Below are 16,194 nucleotides of genomic sequence, written 5' to 3'. Positions count from 1 at the left end.
ATGGTTATAGTTTGAATTAGTGTCCTTTGCTCTTCCCCATTATTTAAAATTAACATTTTCATCTAATGAATGCCTGTAATATGCTCCTCGGGGCTGGACAGCATTGGGCTCCAAAGTTTTTGGAGCACCTGAGCTGGTTAATTGTTGTTTAATGAGAGCCTATAATTGTTTAGAATTCCTTGTGTTTTTCTTGAGTGACTCATTCTTTGTAATGTGGTCTCCTGGTGCTTTCTGTTTAAGCTTGTTCAGATAGGCTCAGGTATTCCGTATTATTTAAGTGGATGCCTGATTAGCACTAATCACGGGGTCCTAGTTTTGAGAATGTTACTTCTCGCAGTGCCGCTCAGCCGAGCCACTGATGTTCTTTTGGAATTTTTATGAATAAACTCTCATCACTACCTCTGCATCGGAGTCTTGTCTTTTTACTACACTTGGGTTTTGATATTGCCGGCCCACTTCATGACAACACCAGTTTATAACTACAAAATCTCTTAGAAAATTCGTTTGAGGACATGCCTGTTCAGATTGCTGTTACTCAGCCCCTGTCTCTGCACTGCATCTATGTTTGACCATCTCCTTCATATCTGAGAGCACAGCAGAGGAGCATGGTAGTACCAGACTAATCTCTGCTCAGACTATGCACTTTGATCAATATCTGTACTCATAATTAACACTGACTTGTACTGTATAAACCATGTGGGTTAGTTTCTTCAGTGCATTAATTGAGAACACCCAGTGTTGAGTCTGCTTGAGCCAATCCACTCAATGTTTCTCCCCAATCTCTCATTAGAGCTCTAACCTGGCTCTGCTGTTCTCTAATATTAATCACAAATTATCCAAGAATTGAAACCACCACCCCCCCCCTTTAAATTTTAATCTAGCTTTAGGTAGAACTTGATCAAATGCCATTTGAAAATCTAAGTAGATATTGGTTGAGGGTTTATGTTGACAGCTCTTCAGAAAAAAATTAGAGCAGACATTTTAGGCAGAATGACTGCTTGACTAGGGAAAAATGCAATTTATCTCTGGAGGTTTGTTTTGTGACCTTTTATTTTGCTTGTCTTTAATTTTGTATTTGTCTACACCCTGAATTTTGTCCTAACTCTCTTTATGAGGGGGCCTTTCAGTCACGCTAAGTTGTGAATCTTCCTCTCTTTGCATCTTCTGATGTTCTCTCTGCCCCTCGAAGTCCAACCCTAGGTCCCCATCATGAAAGGTGGAAATAGGGAAGTCTGGCCAAGAGGGCTCTGGTGAAGTGATATAGGCCAATCTCCAGTGCAGTGGATTACAGAAACGTTGATGAATTCCAAGCATACCATCAACTTCGTGATGGAGATGGGAGGTCATCGATGGCCTATGCTCCAACAGGAGCTAAGGGCCTAAGAAGAAGATGTTCTCTCTGATACTGACCCCTTTTTACATGTTAGAGAGCAATTCTAATGTGTTTCCATGTAATCTCAGAGATCCTTTATACCTTTCTCCCTGCAGAATGTGTAAACACCATTCATTCAGGTTGCTTGGAGTCTTTTTTGTTCAAAACTGGCTCAGTCTCTCAACACTGCAGTTTTTGGCCAGCAACATTCCACACATAGATGAACAAGCAAAGTAATTGCGTATGTGGCATTCTTGAATCCAATCTCAGCAATCATTATTTGGCGAAAATTCTTCAGGAAAAATGCAAAATAGTTTTTCTAAAGTGAGGGGGGGGATGTGCGGAAAATTTATGATTTGCATTGGTACCTATTCTTAAAGTGATTGCATTCTTCAATCACAGGCCATTTGATCCATCTAGACTCCGCTGTCTTTTTGTGGAGCAATTTTGCCAGGTCTAGTTCCCTTGTCTTTCCCCAAAGCACTGCAGCTTAAATTAATTTTTAAATTGCATTATGAAAACCCAGATTGGCACTGTTTCTACTGTCCCTACTGAAACGATCAGAATGATGATTCACCCTCAGGACCTTAAACCCAGAGCAACACCCACAAAATACTGGAGGAACTCAGCAGGTCTGGCAGCATCCGTGGAGGGAATAAGCAGTCAAAGGTCCAGGCCAATGTCCTTCATCAGGGCTGGAAAGGAAGGGAGCAGCATCCGGAATATGTGATGAAAATCCTTGACAAGGATGGTGTGGACACAAATGCCGGCGTATTGGAAGCAAGGATCAAGACACGGTATCAAACCAGATCGAGAAATTAGCACAAAACAGAGCTAGATGATAACACTAGTAGGGCTTATGATTGAGTGCCGAACCTCTTTAAATACTCAATTCTTCATGCCCTAAATGTGGTTGCCAATTAGTGGGACGATCCTGAACCCTTAAAGGAGATGTGCCAGCTATCCATACTTTGGAGAGTTGGAGCATCTAAATCCTGGAAGCTGGTACAGTTCGGAGCGTCTCGTAACAGGACCCCCTCACCTATGGCTGACACCTGGTGGCCCTGGCTGCTTGGAGAGACAGTGATGGTAGTCGTGAATGAGAGCCGGATCCAAGATGTCTCTTTCAGGCACCTAGCACCTTTCCTCGGTTCCAAATCCTTCCTAATCCACAAGGCATTGCTTAACATCCCAAACAGTATGTGAGTCCAAAAGTCTTCTCACCGCAAATGTCTGTTCCCCATCAATAAATCTGTGTGGCGGCGGGGCTGATGCTGGTGGGATTAAGCGGCTGGTGCAGACAAATTTTAATTGAGCAATGTAGAAGGTGGGATTGATCTTTAGGATCTTGGGGAGCTGCAAAGTGTAAGCCACCGGGTTTACTTTCTCCAGTACTTTGAATGGTCCAATAAACTTGGGTGCCAGCTTTCTAGATTCCACCCAGAGAGGCAAATCATGAATGGGCAGCCAGATGTGTGCCCACCATCTTTCCGGAACAGGTAGGGGGTGGAGGAGCCCCTGAGTTTGAGTACGGTCTCCTTGTTCCGGGCACACGCCTTGCATGCCTCGACGTACCGCCGAGCCTCTTTCATCATTTCAAGCCACCAGTATCTCCTTTTGATAAACTCAAGAGCCCTGGCTACCCCAGGGTGCGTGCTCATTCTCGACGAATGTCCCCAGTGGAGTTCCTGGGACCAGATGGAATTGGGACGAACAGCCGGCCCAGGGGACCGTTCTCAGGAGTCTCCCTTTGCCCTTGGGCCTTGCAAACAAGAGTGTCAGTTCCCCAACAAATTGGCACTGTCACTGTGGCTTGAGGCAAAATGGTGATAGGCTGCTCCTCTAGTTCCAGTCCGTCAAACTGATGGGGCGAGGCATCTGGCTTCTGGTTCTTTGAACCCAGTTGGTAGGTCAGGGTGAAATCAAAGCAGTTAAAGAACAAAGACCACCTGGCCTGCCTGGAATTCAACCTCTCAGCCTCCTGAATATAAGCCGGGGTCTTGTGGTCTGTCTCAATGATAAAAGGGTTCTTGGCCCCCTCTAGCTAGTGATGCCATTCCTCCAAAGCTAACTTAACCAGAAGAAGCTCCGGATTCCCGATGTCACAGGTCCTCTCTGCCAGGATAGGGGCCTGGAGAAGGATGCACACGGGTGCAGTTTACTGTCGGAGGATGATCGTTGAGACAAGATGGTATCCACTCTGATGTCTGAAGCATCCATCTCCACAACGAAGGGAAGGTCCGGGTTAGGAGAAGCCAAGATGGGAGCTGTTGTGAACTGCTGTTCAAGCTCAGCAAAGGAAGCTTCTGTTTCAGTAGTCCATGCAAAAGGCCCCGTGGATTTCTTAGTGCAGTCGGCGGGGCTGCCACCGAGCTGAAGTTGCCACTCATCCCCCTCCTTTACACAGACCAGATTCTGTGCAATCACCAGATCTAGCTTTGTGAATACTCTCGCTCCTTGGAACATCTCAAAGGCTGAATTCGTGAGTGGAAGGGGGGGGGCAACGATTCTTGGCCGTTATGCAGTTTAACCCCTATAATCAGTGCATGTCTGCAGGCTCCCATCTTTCGTTGGAATGAAGAAGAAGCTTGCACAGATGGGTGGGGTGGAGGACCGAATGAACCCATGGAAAAAGCTTCCTTTGTATACTCCTCCATTGTGCTTCTTTCTGGGCCTGAGAGTGCGTACAATTGACCCTGTGGGGGACAAGTACCAGGCATCAGGCCTATAGCACAGTCATAGAGTCGGTGCAGTGGAAGAATTAAGGCTTTTCTCTTGCCGAAGACCTCCTCCAAGCTCTTGTAGACAGAAGGGATTTCAACTGGTTTGGGTGTTGCTATCTCCTCCAGACTTTCCTTCGAGGATAGCTTCTGAGGCTTCTTAGAATGCAGGGATGACTTGACAGATCTCTGAGCCCCCTCCCTGGGTTCGCAAAGCTTATTCGAGAATCAGTGGCCAAATCAGAGGCCCAATTCCCATCTGTACCCTCAGGCGATGGCAGCAAGACGTGACAGAAGATCCTTACAGAGTTCAAGCCTCTATGGAACCTGTTTGCTGTCACGTTCTGAGCTGCCCTTATAGGCACATGCAGAAGTTGTGCCTCTGACTTTTGTAGGCACAATGGAGAGCATGTTGGAGTTCCAGTGATGTGTGATGACATAATTGCTCCTTGTTCTATAGGTAGGAGGGATTCGATTTTGGGGTTTTGCACACAATTCTGGGCTGAAAGATCTGTTTCTGTGTGGTACTCTTCAATGTTCTATGTTCTATTTACTCTCTCTCTCTAAATGCTCTTGATCTTATACATCTCTAATAAATCTCCGATCTTCTCTGCTCCAAAGAGAACAGACCCAGCTTCTCCACCCTGACCTTCTAGCTGGTGACCCTTGCTGATGAAACCATTACAGCGAATCTGTCCTCCCCTTTCTGTACGGTCTTCACATTCTTCCTGAAGCATAGTGACCTGAGTCAACTCTTTAGTTGTTCACTTGACAGTGTTCTACAGAGCATCAACATAACTCTCTGTCTTTGAATTGTGTTCCTCTATTCATGAAACCCAGTATCAGTAATAACTGCCCTCTCAACACACCCTACCACATTCAATGATGCATGCAGTTTGTATAGATCCCCTGTCTCTGCGTACCCTTTGGAACGCTACTAATATATCTGTAATGCCATTGAAGTTGCAAAATATTGTTCAATTCCTAATCACACAACAATCAAGTAACATGTCTTGCTTTATATGTTCATGACCAAACTGGAAAACGTCACTCAAGGACCTTTAATATTTCTGTTATTAAGTTGCTCCTCCAAGTGGACTACAGCCTTGTCATTGGGTTTGGAGGCTTGCATGCCTCTTTGAGCAGGAGAGATGTGCTGGCTGGAGTCAGGACTTGTGCTTTGGCTCTTAGTAGAGTCACCCATGCCAAACAGGTCGAAGGGTAGAGGTCAGACCAAGAGTGGTCCACCAGTCCTCCAGATTCGGGGCTTCAGTTCAGGGCGAACAACCCTGAGAGGTAAAACAAAACTGTTATGGAAACAGCAATGAAGAATCCTTCTACATCTGAGTGCGATGGTATTCCTGAGTCTCCACCCAGGAACTGCATGACTGACAGTAGTGAAAACCGAGGGGAAGTTACTGACACAATGAAGGAAGCCTTGAACACCCGCTGGAAATGGATGACCTAAACGCCAGCGGCGTAACGGGCAGTAAGTATTAAGCTGCCACCTTCATTGGCAAATTGCAATTATAACAGAACATATTGTTCTTGACTTCGGAAAAGTGGTTGAATATTATGTTTTCTAACACATGCAAGTTTGATAATAATTTTTAAAGTTGCTATTTGGTTGAATTGTCATAATTTTCTGTGCATCCAGTAAATGAGTAAGGCCCTTCAGGAATCACAGGAAATATCAGAGGAGTAAAACCAGCAGGTCTGTGAGCCTATTTCATAAAAGCAATGAAATAGATTCATTCGGTGCATTTACATTGGCAGTTTAACCATGTTGCAAAATAATTGAAATTTTGCACACATTAAACACAGGTAACTCTGGAACGAGACTGAATAATGACATGAGGCAGTGTAGAGAACAGTCACTTTTTACCATTTAAGTGTGTATCTGATATCAAATCAGAGTTCAATGGAGTGGACAGGGAGTCCATTAAATTCTTTTGACTCTTAATATTAATTTAGAGAGCAGAAATTCCTTCCTCCCTGCTCTCTAAGTATTTTGTTGTTATTATTCAGATTTTAACTCACATTTGTTAAGTATCCAGTTGCTGGCAGTGCTCCTTTCTAAACAAGATGGTGAAAATTCCAGTCAAGCAAACACTAAGCTGCACGAATTTTCTGCCTGGTTGCAACCTGAACTGGGAGTTCACATTGGAGAGTTCAGTGTACAGAGATCACACACACAAACACAGACAGACACACAAACAAGCATGTACCACAAAAACACATGCACACTCATACACACACCACACATCCACAATACACCCAAGCACTCACACACACACATATATTCATACATACACATACACATACAAACATGCACGTATCACAAAATCTCACACACACAAATATACACCGAAGCACACACCCCACTTACATCATCATCATCGTCATTACGTGACATGTCATATGACATGGGTGATCACGGAGACCATGATTGTTCTTGGCAATTTTTCCTACAGAAGTGGTTTGGCATTGTCTTCTTCTGGGCAGTGTCTTTACAAGACGGGTGACCCCAACCATTATCAATACTCTTCAGAGATTGTCCGCCTGGCGTCAGTGGTCGCGTAACTTGTGAAAAGCAACAGTTGCTCATCCACCACCTGCTCACGTGGTTTCTCATGACCCCGACCGGGGGGACTAAGCAGGGGCTACACCTTGCCCAAGAGTGAGCTGCAGGCTAGCGGAGGGAAGGTCCTTTGGTAGAGACGTATCTCCACCCCGCCACACTGACGTACCACACACACACACACACACACGCAGTTGCATACCCACAAACCTGTAAGGAGGTAATGCATTTGGCTCACAGCTGCAGTAACCTGGGCTGAATCACAATCTCCAGTGCTGTCTGCGGAGGTTACGCATTCTTCCTTTGAGCGTTGAGGCTTCCGACCACCCACTGGAGTGCTGGCTGTGTTGTTATCTGATTCCTGTAACTTACTCCCAGCATAGGTGGTTGGTGGGAAAATCTGATGGCAGCTGTGATATATATATATATAGTTTCACTCAGTATTCTTGTTCGTTTAAATAATTCATTACAGGTTAAATGTAAAAATATGTGAATTGCATACCTCATCGCGTCACCATGAGATACGTGCGCGCTTTGCTTAAAAGAAAATGAACTACTCCCGTATTTTCAGACTCCCATCTTCATTTGATTTAATTTAATGTTTTGACGTTACAAAACATAACAGATAGGTAACTAGGGAATAAATGCTGGAACCAGACAGAGGAGAGCTGCCATTGACTCAATGGGCTGAATGGTCTCCCATGAAGGAATGAGCTTCCAGCAATGAATTATCTATAAGTGATGAATATCAAGCTTGCTTTAGATTGCAGCTGTGGTGTCTAAGAAAGTTGACACCTAATCGCTAAATCAAAGAACTTTCAGTTCTTTGAACTTACATTATGCCTTTGATTCCTTCTGAATTTATTGAGTGAAATCTGAAGTTACAGGACACTAAGCCTGTTTACCTTATACTGACTCAGAATAGCCCCTGAAGTACTAAGCCTCATGATAACTTCTTTCAGAATACTTGCTTATCTTCAAACTCAGTTAAACGGCCAATACTCCGAACTTGTGTCAAAAATAGTCAACTTTGCAGCTAGGCCAAATTAAAGCCATTTGAGAGCAACATGCACTGTAAGAGTGATTTTAGCAGTTAGCATAAGCAGCAAATAACTACCTGACTTCAGCCACTAGCCTTCAGATTTGAATATGAATTGTGGATTAAATCCAAAATACAGCTCTGAACGATGGGTCCTAAGAACTGTGAACTGTTAATTGGAAATACAGATAAGGCTGATTTAAAAACGCAAACACGAGGAAATCTGCAGATGCTGGAAATTCAAGTAACACACACAAAAAATGCTGGTGAACGTAGCAGGCCAGGCAGCATCTGTAGGAAGAGGTACAGTCGTCGTTTCATGCCGAGAATCTTCGTCAGGATTCACGCAGTCCTGACGAAGGGTCTCGGCCCAAAACGTCAACTGCACCTCTTCCTACAGATGCTGCCTGGCCTGCTGCGTTCACCAGCATTTTTTGTGTGTAAGGCTGATTTAACTTTGTTACTTGTGTGTATTTGGGTGTCTATAATGAACTGGGCTTGTACTCGTTGGAATTTAGAAGATTGAGGGGGGATCTGATTGAAACGTATAAGATCCTAAAGGGATTGGACAGGCTAGATGCAGGAAGATTGTTCCCGATGTTGGGGAAGTCCAGAACGAGGGGCCACAGTTTGAGGATAGAGGGGAAGCCTTTTAGGACCAAGATTAGGAAAAACTTCTTCACACAGAGAGTGGTGAATCTGTGGAATTCTCTGCCACAGGAAACAGTTGAGGCCAGTTCATTGGCTATATTTAAGAGGGAGTTAGATATAGCCCTTGTGGCTACGGGGGTCAGGGGATATGGAGGGAAGGCTGGGGCGGGTTCTGAGTTGGAGGATCAGCCATGATCATAAAAATGGCGGTGCAGGCTCGAAGGGCCAAATGGCCTACTCCTGCACCTATTTTCTATGTTTCTTTGTTTCTATAATATAGGTGTGAACAGGGAGGTGTGATGGTGGGATGATGCAGGCTTTTGAAACTGTTACAAAGGAAGCATTGTAAATATGGATTTGTTTGAACTGTCCTAAACTTTTCTTTGCTCTTTAGCATATAAACAGTCATGTAGTCTATCAGTACTTCTCTCTGGAGACTTCATTCACGCAACAACACACGCAAAATGCTAGAGGAACTCAGAAGGTCAAACAGCATCTATGGAAAGGGAAAAAAGAGTAGTTGTTTGAAGGCAAGATCCTTCATCAGGACTGATTAAGTGGGACCTGACTAATTGAGTCCTGAGGAAGGGTCTTGGCCCGAAACATTGACTTTTTTTTCTTTGTATAAATGCTGCCTGGCCTACTGAGTATCCCCAGTATGTTGTGTGTATTGCTCTGGATTTCCAGCATCTGCAGAGTCCCTGTGTTTATCAATGTCGTTTGAGTCCATTTATAAAAGCAGCTCACTCTAAATTCTCCTCTACATTCAGAGGCATTACCAACATTGCAGACTATGGGATATTTATGGTCTGGTTGTTTTGTTTATTCTGGGATTTGAGTCATTCTGCACTTTGTCTCTGAGCAGCATGGAAAGTTCTAGTAAACCAAGTTACTGTTTCAGTAAACTAAACATATCATGGGAAAGTGGGGAGGGCTGCTACTGGTGTTAAGGGCATTGGTGCGTGGGATTACTGCCTCCAAGTCAAATACAACTGAGTTCTAAACTACTGCAGCTGTGACTATAAATTTGGCTGCAGTTACAAAGCTGCTTTAAGAAAATAAATATTTAAATATGAAGAAAGATATTTAATTCATGTTGTCCACTCCTGCATGGAACACCAATTTAAGGTTATAAATGACCGTTCACTTCATTCCTAAATTGAAAGGACAATGGAAACAAACTTTCAAAGCATAATTGAATCTCTGTTTAAAAGGGGCATAATGCTGGGAATATTGGCAAAATCTAAGGAAATCAGCTAACTCTTTCGGAGCTAGCAAATTCCTGATGGGCCAAATAACTTACTGATGTTAAAAACAATACAAGTGCTGGAAACACTTAGCAAGTCAGGCAGTATCGTGTCAAGCCAAGTCTATTGTTATGTAACGATATTAATGCATACCGCCAAATGAACAACATTTCTCCAAAGCAGGTGTAAAGCGCAACTGGTGACTGAATGGGAAGACAAAGTTCCACGAGTGGTTTGACCACTGATTATAAAAATGCATCTTAATTTTGAGTTTTCATGTCACATTCACACATAACGCACATAAGGCATAATAACTAATCAAAGTAAGGATGAAGTCTACAGATGAATTGTGCTAAATAAACAAACTAATGTGCACCAGTTAAATACTGCAAGGTACAGAACTGATTAACCAGAGACACTTTGAATGCGATACGGCAGGGAGTTCAGAAGCCTAATGGCCTGGGGGGAGAAATTGTTTCCCGTCCTGACCGCTCTTGCTTTTATGCATCAGAGGCTCCTGCCTGATGGTAGAAAGTCAAAGAAGATGCTGGATGGATAAGTCTGATCCTAAACTCCCTACATATGCAGTGCTTCTGATAAATGTCCCTGATGGATGGTAGGAGACCCCTATGACTCTCTCAACTTTTCTTACAGTCCTTTGTAGGGACTTCTGGTCCAATGCTCGGCTGCTCCCGTACCAGATGGAGATGCATCTTCTCAGGATGCTCTCAAAGGTGAGCGAGGTAAGTGAAAACGAAGTCAATGCTTTGGGTCAAAGACCCTTTGCTAGACGCTGAAGGTTCTTAAACTCGAAATATTAACTGTTGCTCTCTCTACAGATGCTCTCTGATCTGCTGATTGTTTCTGGTATTTGCTGTTTTTTAAATATTTTCATTGGCTTGGTGATGTGTTGTAGAATTCTATGAATCTATGACATCATATCCTTCTGTTTAGTTTTAGCCAAAACTTTATACAATTAGTTTCAAAGTGCTTTAATTCAGCCAAAGTTCACTACACTGGACTGATGTCATTGAACATTATCAAAATGTCAGAAGGACAACTGGCCAGTTGGCCCTTTTGATGAATTAACTTCTTTTATGATTTCTCGCACTTCTAGTGTTCTTCTTTCTGAGTTTCTCCTGAACCACATCCCCATAAAATGCCTTTTTTTTTGCCACTAAACCTTCTGCTCAGTCCCAGCTCCCGGGGAATGACCAGCAGATGTCCAAATCTTTCCAATCTTATTTATCTGATAAGGCTCAATGTGGAGAGCATCTTGCCCTACACATTCAGGCAGACTGATTGAGAGATGCATCCGGTTTATATTGGTGGGTCAGCAGCTTTACTCTGCCTTGATAATCGGTGACTGAATGGGAAGACAAAGTTCCACAAGTGGTTTGACCACTGATTATAAAAGTCCATCTTAATTTTGAGCTTTCATCTCATATTCAGCAGGAAACTTAATGTAGTAAAGAGTTTGAGGGGGGAAATGAGTAATTCTGGTCTTATTTCACTTGTTTCTCAAACATAAAAGCTGCTGGCCGGTGGTGTAGTGGCATCCGCACCGAGGCGAAACTAGGGTTGGAATCCAGCTGGCTCCTTGCACGGTTTTCATCCATGTTGGATTGAGCTGGCAACTCGGCCCTCATAAAAAACAGACACATCCTAAAGAACTGGCAAGGTTGCCACTGATGTGCCGCAAGGTACAGAAAGGAACAACAATCAAACACAAAAAGGAAGAATGTTCCGTGTGTGTGTGTGTGTGTGTGTGTGTGTGTGTGTGTGTGTGTGTCTGGGTATTGGAATCCAAAACGAATACCTAAAACAGTTTCTAGGTGCAAACATTACCATCCATCCATAATCCTCAGGACTCAGCTGTCAAGTTGCAGATATCTCCTCAGTTCAAAAGACCAACACTGCCATCTTAGCATACACAATGTGCCCTATATTTCCTTACAATGGTTATAAATGTAAGGGTTTCTTCTTTTATGTTACTGCTAAGGTGAATAAAATGGCTTCTCTGTGCTGTTTTCTGACAGTGGTTCTCTATAGCAGTATGTTTGGGTTATAATTAGTGATAACGGGACTTGTATTTATTTGTTAACCAATTGGAATAGATGATATTCTTTCTGTCTGTGTGAAAGCTGTTAGTTGCGTGGGCTTGGGGAGAAGGCACGAGGAGGATAAGAGAGAAGACGTGGCTTGAGGAGATGGTTGCTGGACCCGCTGGGTCTGGGCTCGGGGCAGGAGCCCAGGGGTCGACGACGAGCGGAGGAGGATCAGCGAAAGGGATTCCGTGAGCTCCAACGTTTGTGCACTTGACCTGTTTATGAAATTATTGATGCCTTTTATTTGTTTTCCTTTTCTTTTGTTTCTATACTAACCCCATACTTAACTATAAAATCTTAATCGTTTAACCGCACATTGTGGATTGAATGTTATTTCAGGGTACTGATGTTACACAGGGGACACAACACACAGCATCCACCCAAACTTGATTACCCAGTTTGGCGGGGTCGAAAGCTGCTCTCCCCAGACGGAAGCGAGCTGAGCGAGCCTGAGGCTTACCGGGCCGGTGGGGGGGGGGGGGGTGGGCTACATAAATGTGGGCAAAATGTTACTATCACTGCCAGTGATATAAACAATGGAATATTGTCATAGAGTTAAGCAGCATGAATACAGGCCCTCTGGCCCTACTCATCTATACCAATCAAAGTGCCTACCTGAATTAGTTCTGTTTAGTTATTTTTGGCCCATATCCCTCTAAACCAGGGGTTCCCAACCTTATTTATGTCATGGACCAATATCATTCACTGAGAAGTCTGGGAACCCCTGCTCTAGATATTGCCTATTCATGTCTGAACATCTTGTAAAAGTTGTAATTGTATCAACACCTTCTACTTCCTCTGGCAGCTAATTCTCCGTATCCAGCACCTCCTGACTGAAGAAGTTTCCTCTCAGGTCCTCTACAAATATTTTCCCTCTCACCTTAAACCTATGCCCTTTGGCCTTAGAGGCCCTTACACTGAGGTAAACACTGTGAACATTAACCCTGTCTGTGCCCCTCATGATTTTATATACCTCTGTAGGTGGAGTTCAGATCCAATACAGAGTTGACTCGATGCTCTAAAGGGGGCTGGCAGAGATGCAGGTTGTAACCTTGTCCACTGTTCTCAGGTTTCACCTAAAAATATCTGCAGCCAAGGACAGCTCTTCGTAGCTGAGATATTAATAGTCTAACCCCAGAGACTGTGGGTACAGTTAGGCCTCGTAAAGAAACAACAGAATAACTGGAAGTTACTGAGGCCTGTGTTTTGTTCTGTTGCTGGTGGAAGCGTGTTTGTGTGGATAAGGCTCCTAACTGCTGCTCCAAACGTCTCTGCTAACTCTCTGATTGTTGGCCGCTCCGGCTTGGCCGCACCATGCCGCCGGCAGCGGGTTCCGTGCGAGTGAGAGTGGAGGCCGAGGTCTTCACTGTGGAGAAGCATACACTGATTGAGGGCAGTGAGTATTTCAGGGCTCTCTTTGAGTCTGGCATGCGGGAGTGCTCGATGGAGGAAATCCACCTGCAGCAGCTGCCGGCCGGTGGATTTGCTTTAACCATGAGAGTTCTGCAAGGGGACTTCCCCATTCTGAACAGCGAGGAGATCACTGATGCCATTGAGTGTGCAGTCTTCCTCCAAGTGAAGTCTCTGACTGAACACCTTATCCACATCATCAGCTCCAAGAACTGCATGGTGATGCTCCAGACAGCAGCAGCGTACGGGCTCTTTGAACTTTTCCATGCATCTGCTCTGTTTATTAGAGATATTTATTCTAATGTCAGGGAGGACTTGAGCTTTTTACCTGAGGATCAGTTGAATTACATTGAATCCCTGTCTCCCAGTACACTCGTGGCTGTGGCCACTCACTCACCCTCTTCTCAATATCTTGATGACCATTCCAGAACAATCTGCTACTTGGACGAAGCAGAGAATACTTGGAGAACTTTGACCTCGTTACCCAACAAAGCTAGCACATCTCTCGCAGGCATTGCTGTGGTGGACAATAATATCTACATAGTTGGAGGTGTTGATGGACTGAGCAAGCAGGTTGTAAAGCTTAACTTTTGCTACAATACTGAAAGGAACAGCTGGAGTGAATTTCCCAGCATGCAACACCTTCGTCACAGCCTAACACTGACAGGGCAAGATGGCTGCCTTTTTGCCATTGGAGGAATATACAAGAATACGGTGCTCACAGCTGTGGAGAAGTACCACGTGGCATCCAAGACATGGTCCTTCGCTGCACATCTTCCCAGACCTGGAGAGGGGATAGCCTGCACACGAGCAATGAGCCGGATTTTTGTGTGCCTTTGGCTTCCAATGGACACCACCGACATCTATGAATACAAGACCAGCAGGGATGAATGGTTTCTTGTAACCACACTCAAACGCCAACAAAGTTATGGTCACTGCATGGTCGCCCATTTGGACAATCTGTACATCATAAGAAATGGACCAGCAGATGATTTCTTGAGGTGTTTCATCGATTGCTTCAACCTCACCAGGCAACAGTGGATGAGCATGTGTGGCTATTATGTCAACAGTAAAGGAGCACTTTTCACGGCAACCATCAGAGGTGATAATGTTTTTACAGTAAACAGAATGCTGACCCTGGTCTATGACATACAAAAAGATAAGTGGAAACCAGCGAGGGAAGGGGCTGGATTTCCCCGAAGTGGCTCCATGCACGCCTTCTTACTTCGACTGCCAAAGAAAGGGCTTACTGCCCCGTACCAGAACTAACTGAGCTTACAATACTCCTGGTTTTGATTCTATACAAAATAAGGTAGGCAAGGGAAAAATACATCTTGAATAGCTAACTCAGTCATTAATAGAAAATACCTTCGCTTTCCACAGGTCCATCGGGAAGGAGGTACAGGAGCTTTAAGTCGCACACCACCAGGTTCAGGATCAGTTATTAGCTTACAACCATCAGGCTCCTGAACCAGTGTGGATAACTTCACTTGTCTCAACTCTGAACTGATTCCACAACCTATAGACTCACTTTCAATGACCCTTTACAACGCAAGTTTCAGAATTTGTTATTTACACAATTTGTCTTCTTTTGCACATTGGTTATTTTTCAGTCTCTGTTTATGTGTAGTTTTTCGTAAATTCTATTGTATTTCTTTATTTTCCAAACAAATGAATATCAGGGTAATATATGGTAACATTTATGTAGTTTGATAATAAATTTACATTGACTTTGAGTTATTAAAGTAATAACACAATTATCTTTCCTTTTCTGACCACATCAGTGACGTCAAAACTTATTGGGTCAACATGCAAGTTCATTCTGTATATTTTCTGAATGCTAGCTTTACAGTTTCCTTGACTTATAATCACTCCTCATGATTTCTTCTCCCCAGGAATGGGAATCCTGAGTAATTATTGAAAAAGCTTTGCCAATGGATATCGATGTTAAACTTCACCAAGGATTAGCAGAAACATATTTCTTACTGTCTTCTTCCAGCATTTGTTCATTAGCTAAATTTGCTGCATCAAAGACCTAAATATATTATTAGAAAAGTAAATAAGTGAGTTTGATGATGCTCCTGATTTGGGACAGGAAATTTAGAGTAATCTGCCACTTCTACTTTCTTTCTTCACCAATAGCCACTGGTGAAGGTAACCCCAGACGGTAACTCAGGGTAGCCCCAGAACTCCGTGCAATTAAACCCTGTATGCTGAAACAATCCAGCCTATTCAACACTATTAGCTTTGCACTAGGACAACATATGACACATTATGAAGGCAGACGATGGGGGCAAGTTTCTAAATTGACAACTTAGACAGGGCGGTGAATGAGAGGATGGTTGGCAAGTGAAATTTAGCACTTAACAGTGCAAGATGCTGCAGTTTGGTTTGAAGAAGGAGAGGAAGGCAAATCAACTAGGGAAGAACAAAACCAGAGTTGTAAGCACGAGAGATTCTACAGATGCTGGAAATCCTGAGCAAGACAGAAAATGTGAGACAAACTCAGCAGGTCAGGCAGCTTCTATGGAGGGGAGACCCCTTTCAGGCCAAGACCCTTCATCAGGACTGGCCCAAAACGTCAACTGTTTATTCCCCTCTATTTATTGATGCTGCCTGACTTGCTGAGTTTCTCAACCATTTTGAGTGGTGTCATATATGTACTGTTTGTTTAGTGTAACGGGCTGAGAAAGCGGTTGAGATTTTTATAATACTGGGATTTCAAGTGTATAAGGGCACAGACCTTCATAAAACATTACAATCCAGTATCCAAAATAATATATAACATCTTCAGAGAGGGTGCAGAAGGGATTCACTAAAATGAATCCACTGTTGAGAGACGAGCGATGGGGGATGAGTTCGAAAAGTTGCAGTTTTCTCCTTGGGACAGTTAAAGCTGCAGACAATCTGAGAGAGCGAGAGATGTCTAAAATCAAAAAGACAGAAAGAAGAACTGTTCTTCTTGTGGAAGGGACACAAGCCAAGTGAAAGAAAATAATGCAGATTGGCAAAATAATCAAGGGGGACATGAAGGGTTCTTTGATATTTGGGAATGCCAAGGTAGTA

General features: G+C 43.7%; 1 protein-coding gene across 1 annotated transcript; it reads left to right on the top strand.

Moving 5' to 3' along the window:
• Positions 1-13,032: 13,032 nt before the first annotated feature.
• On the top strand, positions 13,033-14,397 carry LOC134355984 (kelch repeat and BTB domain-containing protein 13-like). The gene has a single exon (XM_063066534.1). The coding sequence runs from the start codon at positions 13,033-13,035 to the stop codon at positions 14,395-14,397; it is 1,365 nt and encodes a 454-aa protein (XP_062922604.1).
• The last annotated feature ends 1,797 nt before the right edge of the window (positions 14,398-16,194 follow it).

Source organism: Mobula hypostoma, chromosome 13 (assembly GCF_963921235.1).
Source record: "Mobula hypostoma chromosome 13, sMobHyp1.1, whole genome shotgun sequence".
Lineage (NCBI taxonomy): Eukaryota > Metazoa > Chordata > Chondrichthyes > Myliobatiformes > Myliobatidae > Mobula > Mobula hypostoma.
The sequence above is the reverse complement of the archived record's forward strand: the minus strand, read 5'-3'. Positions and strand labels throughout refer to the sequence as shown.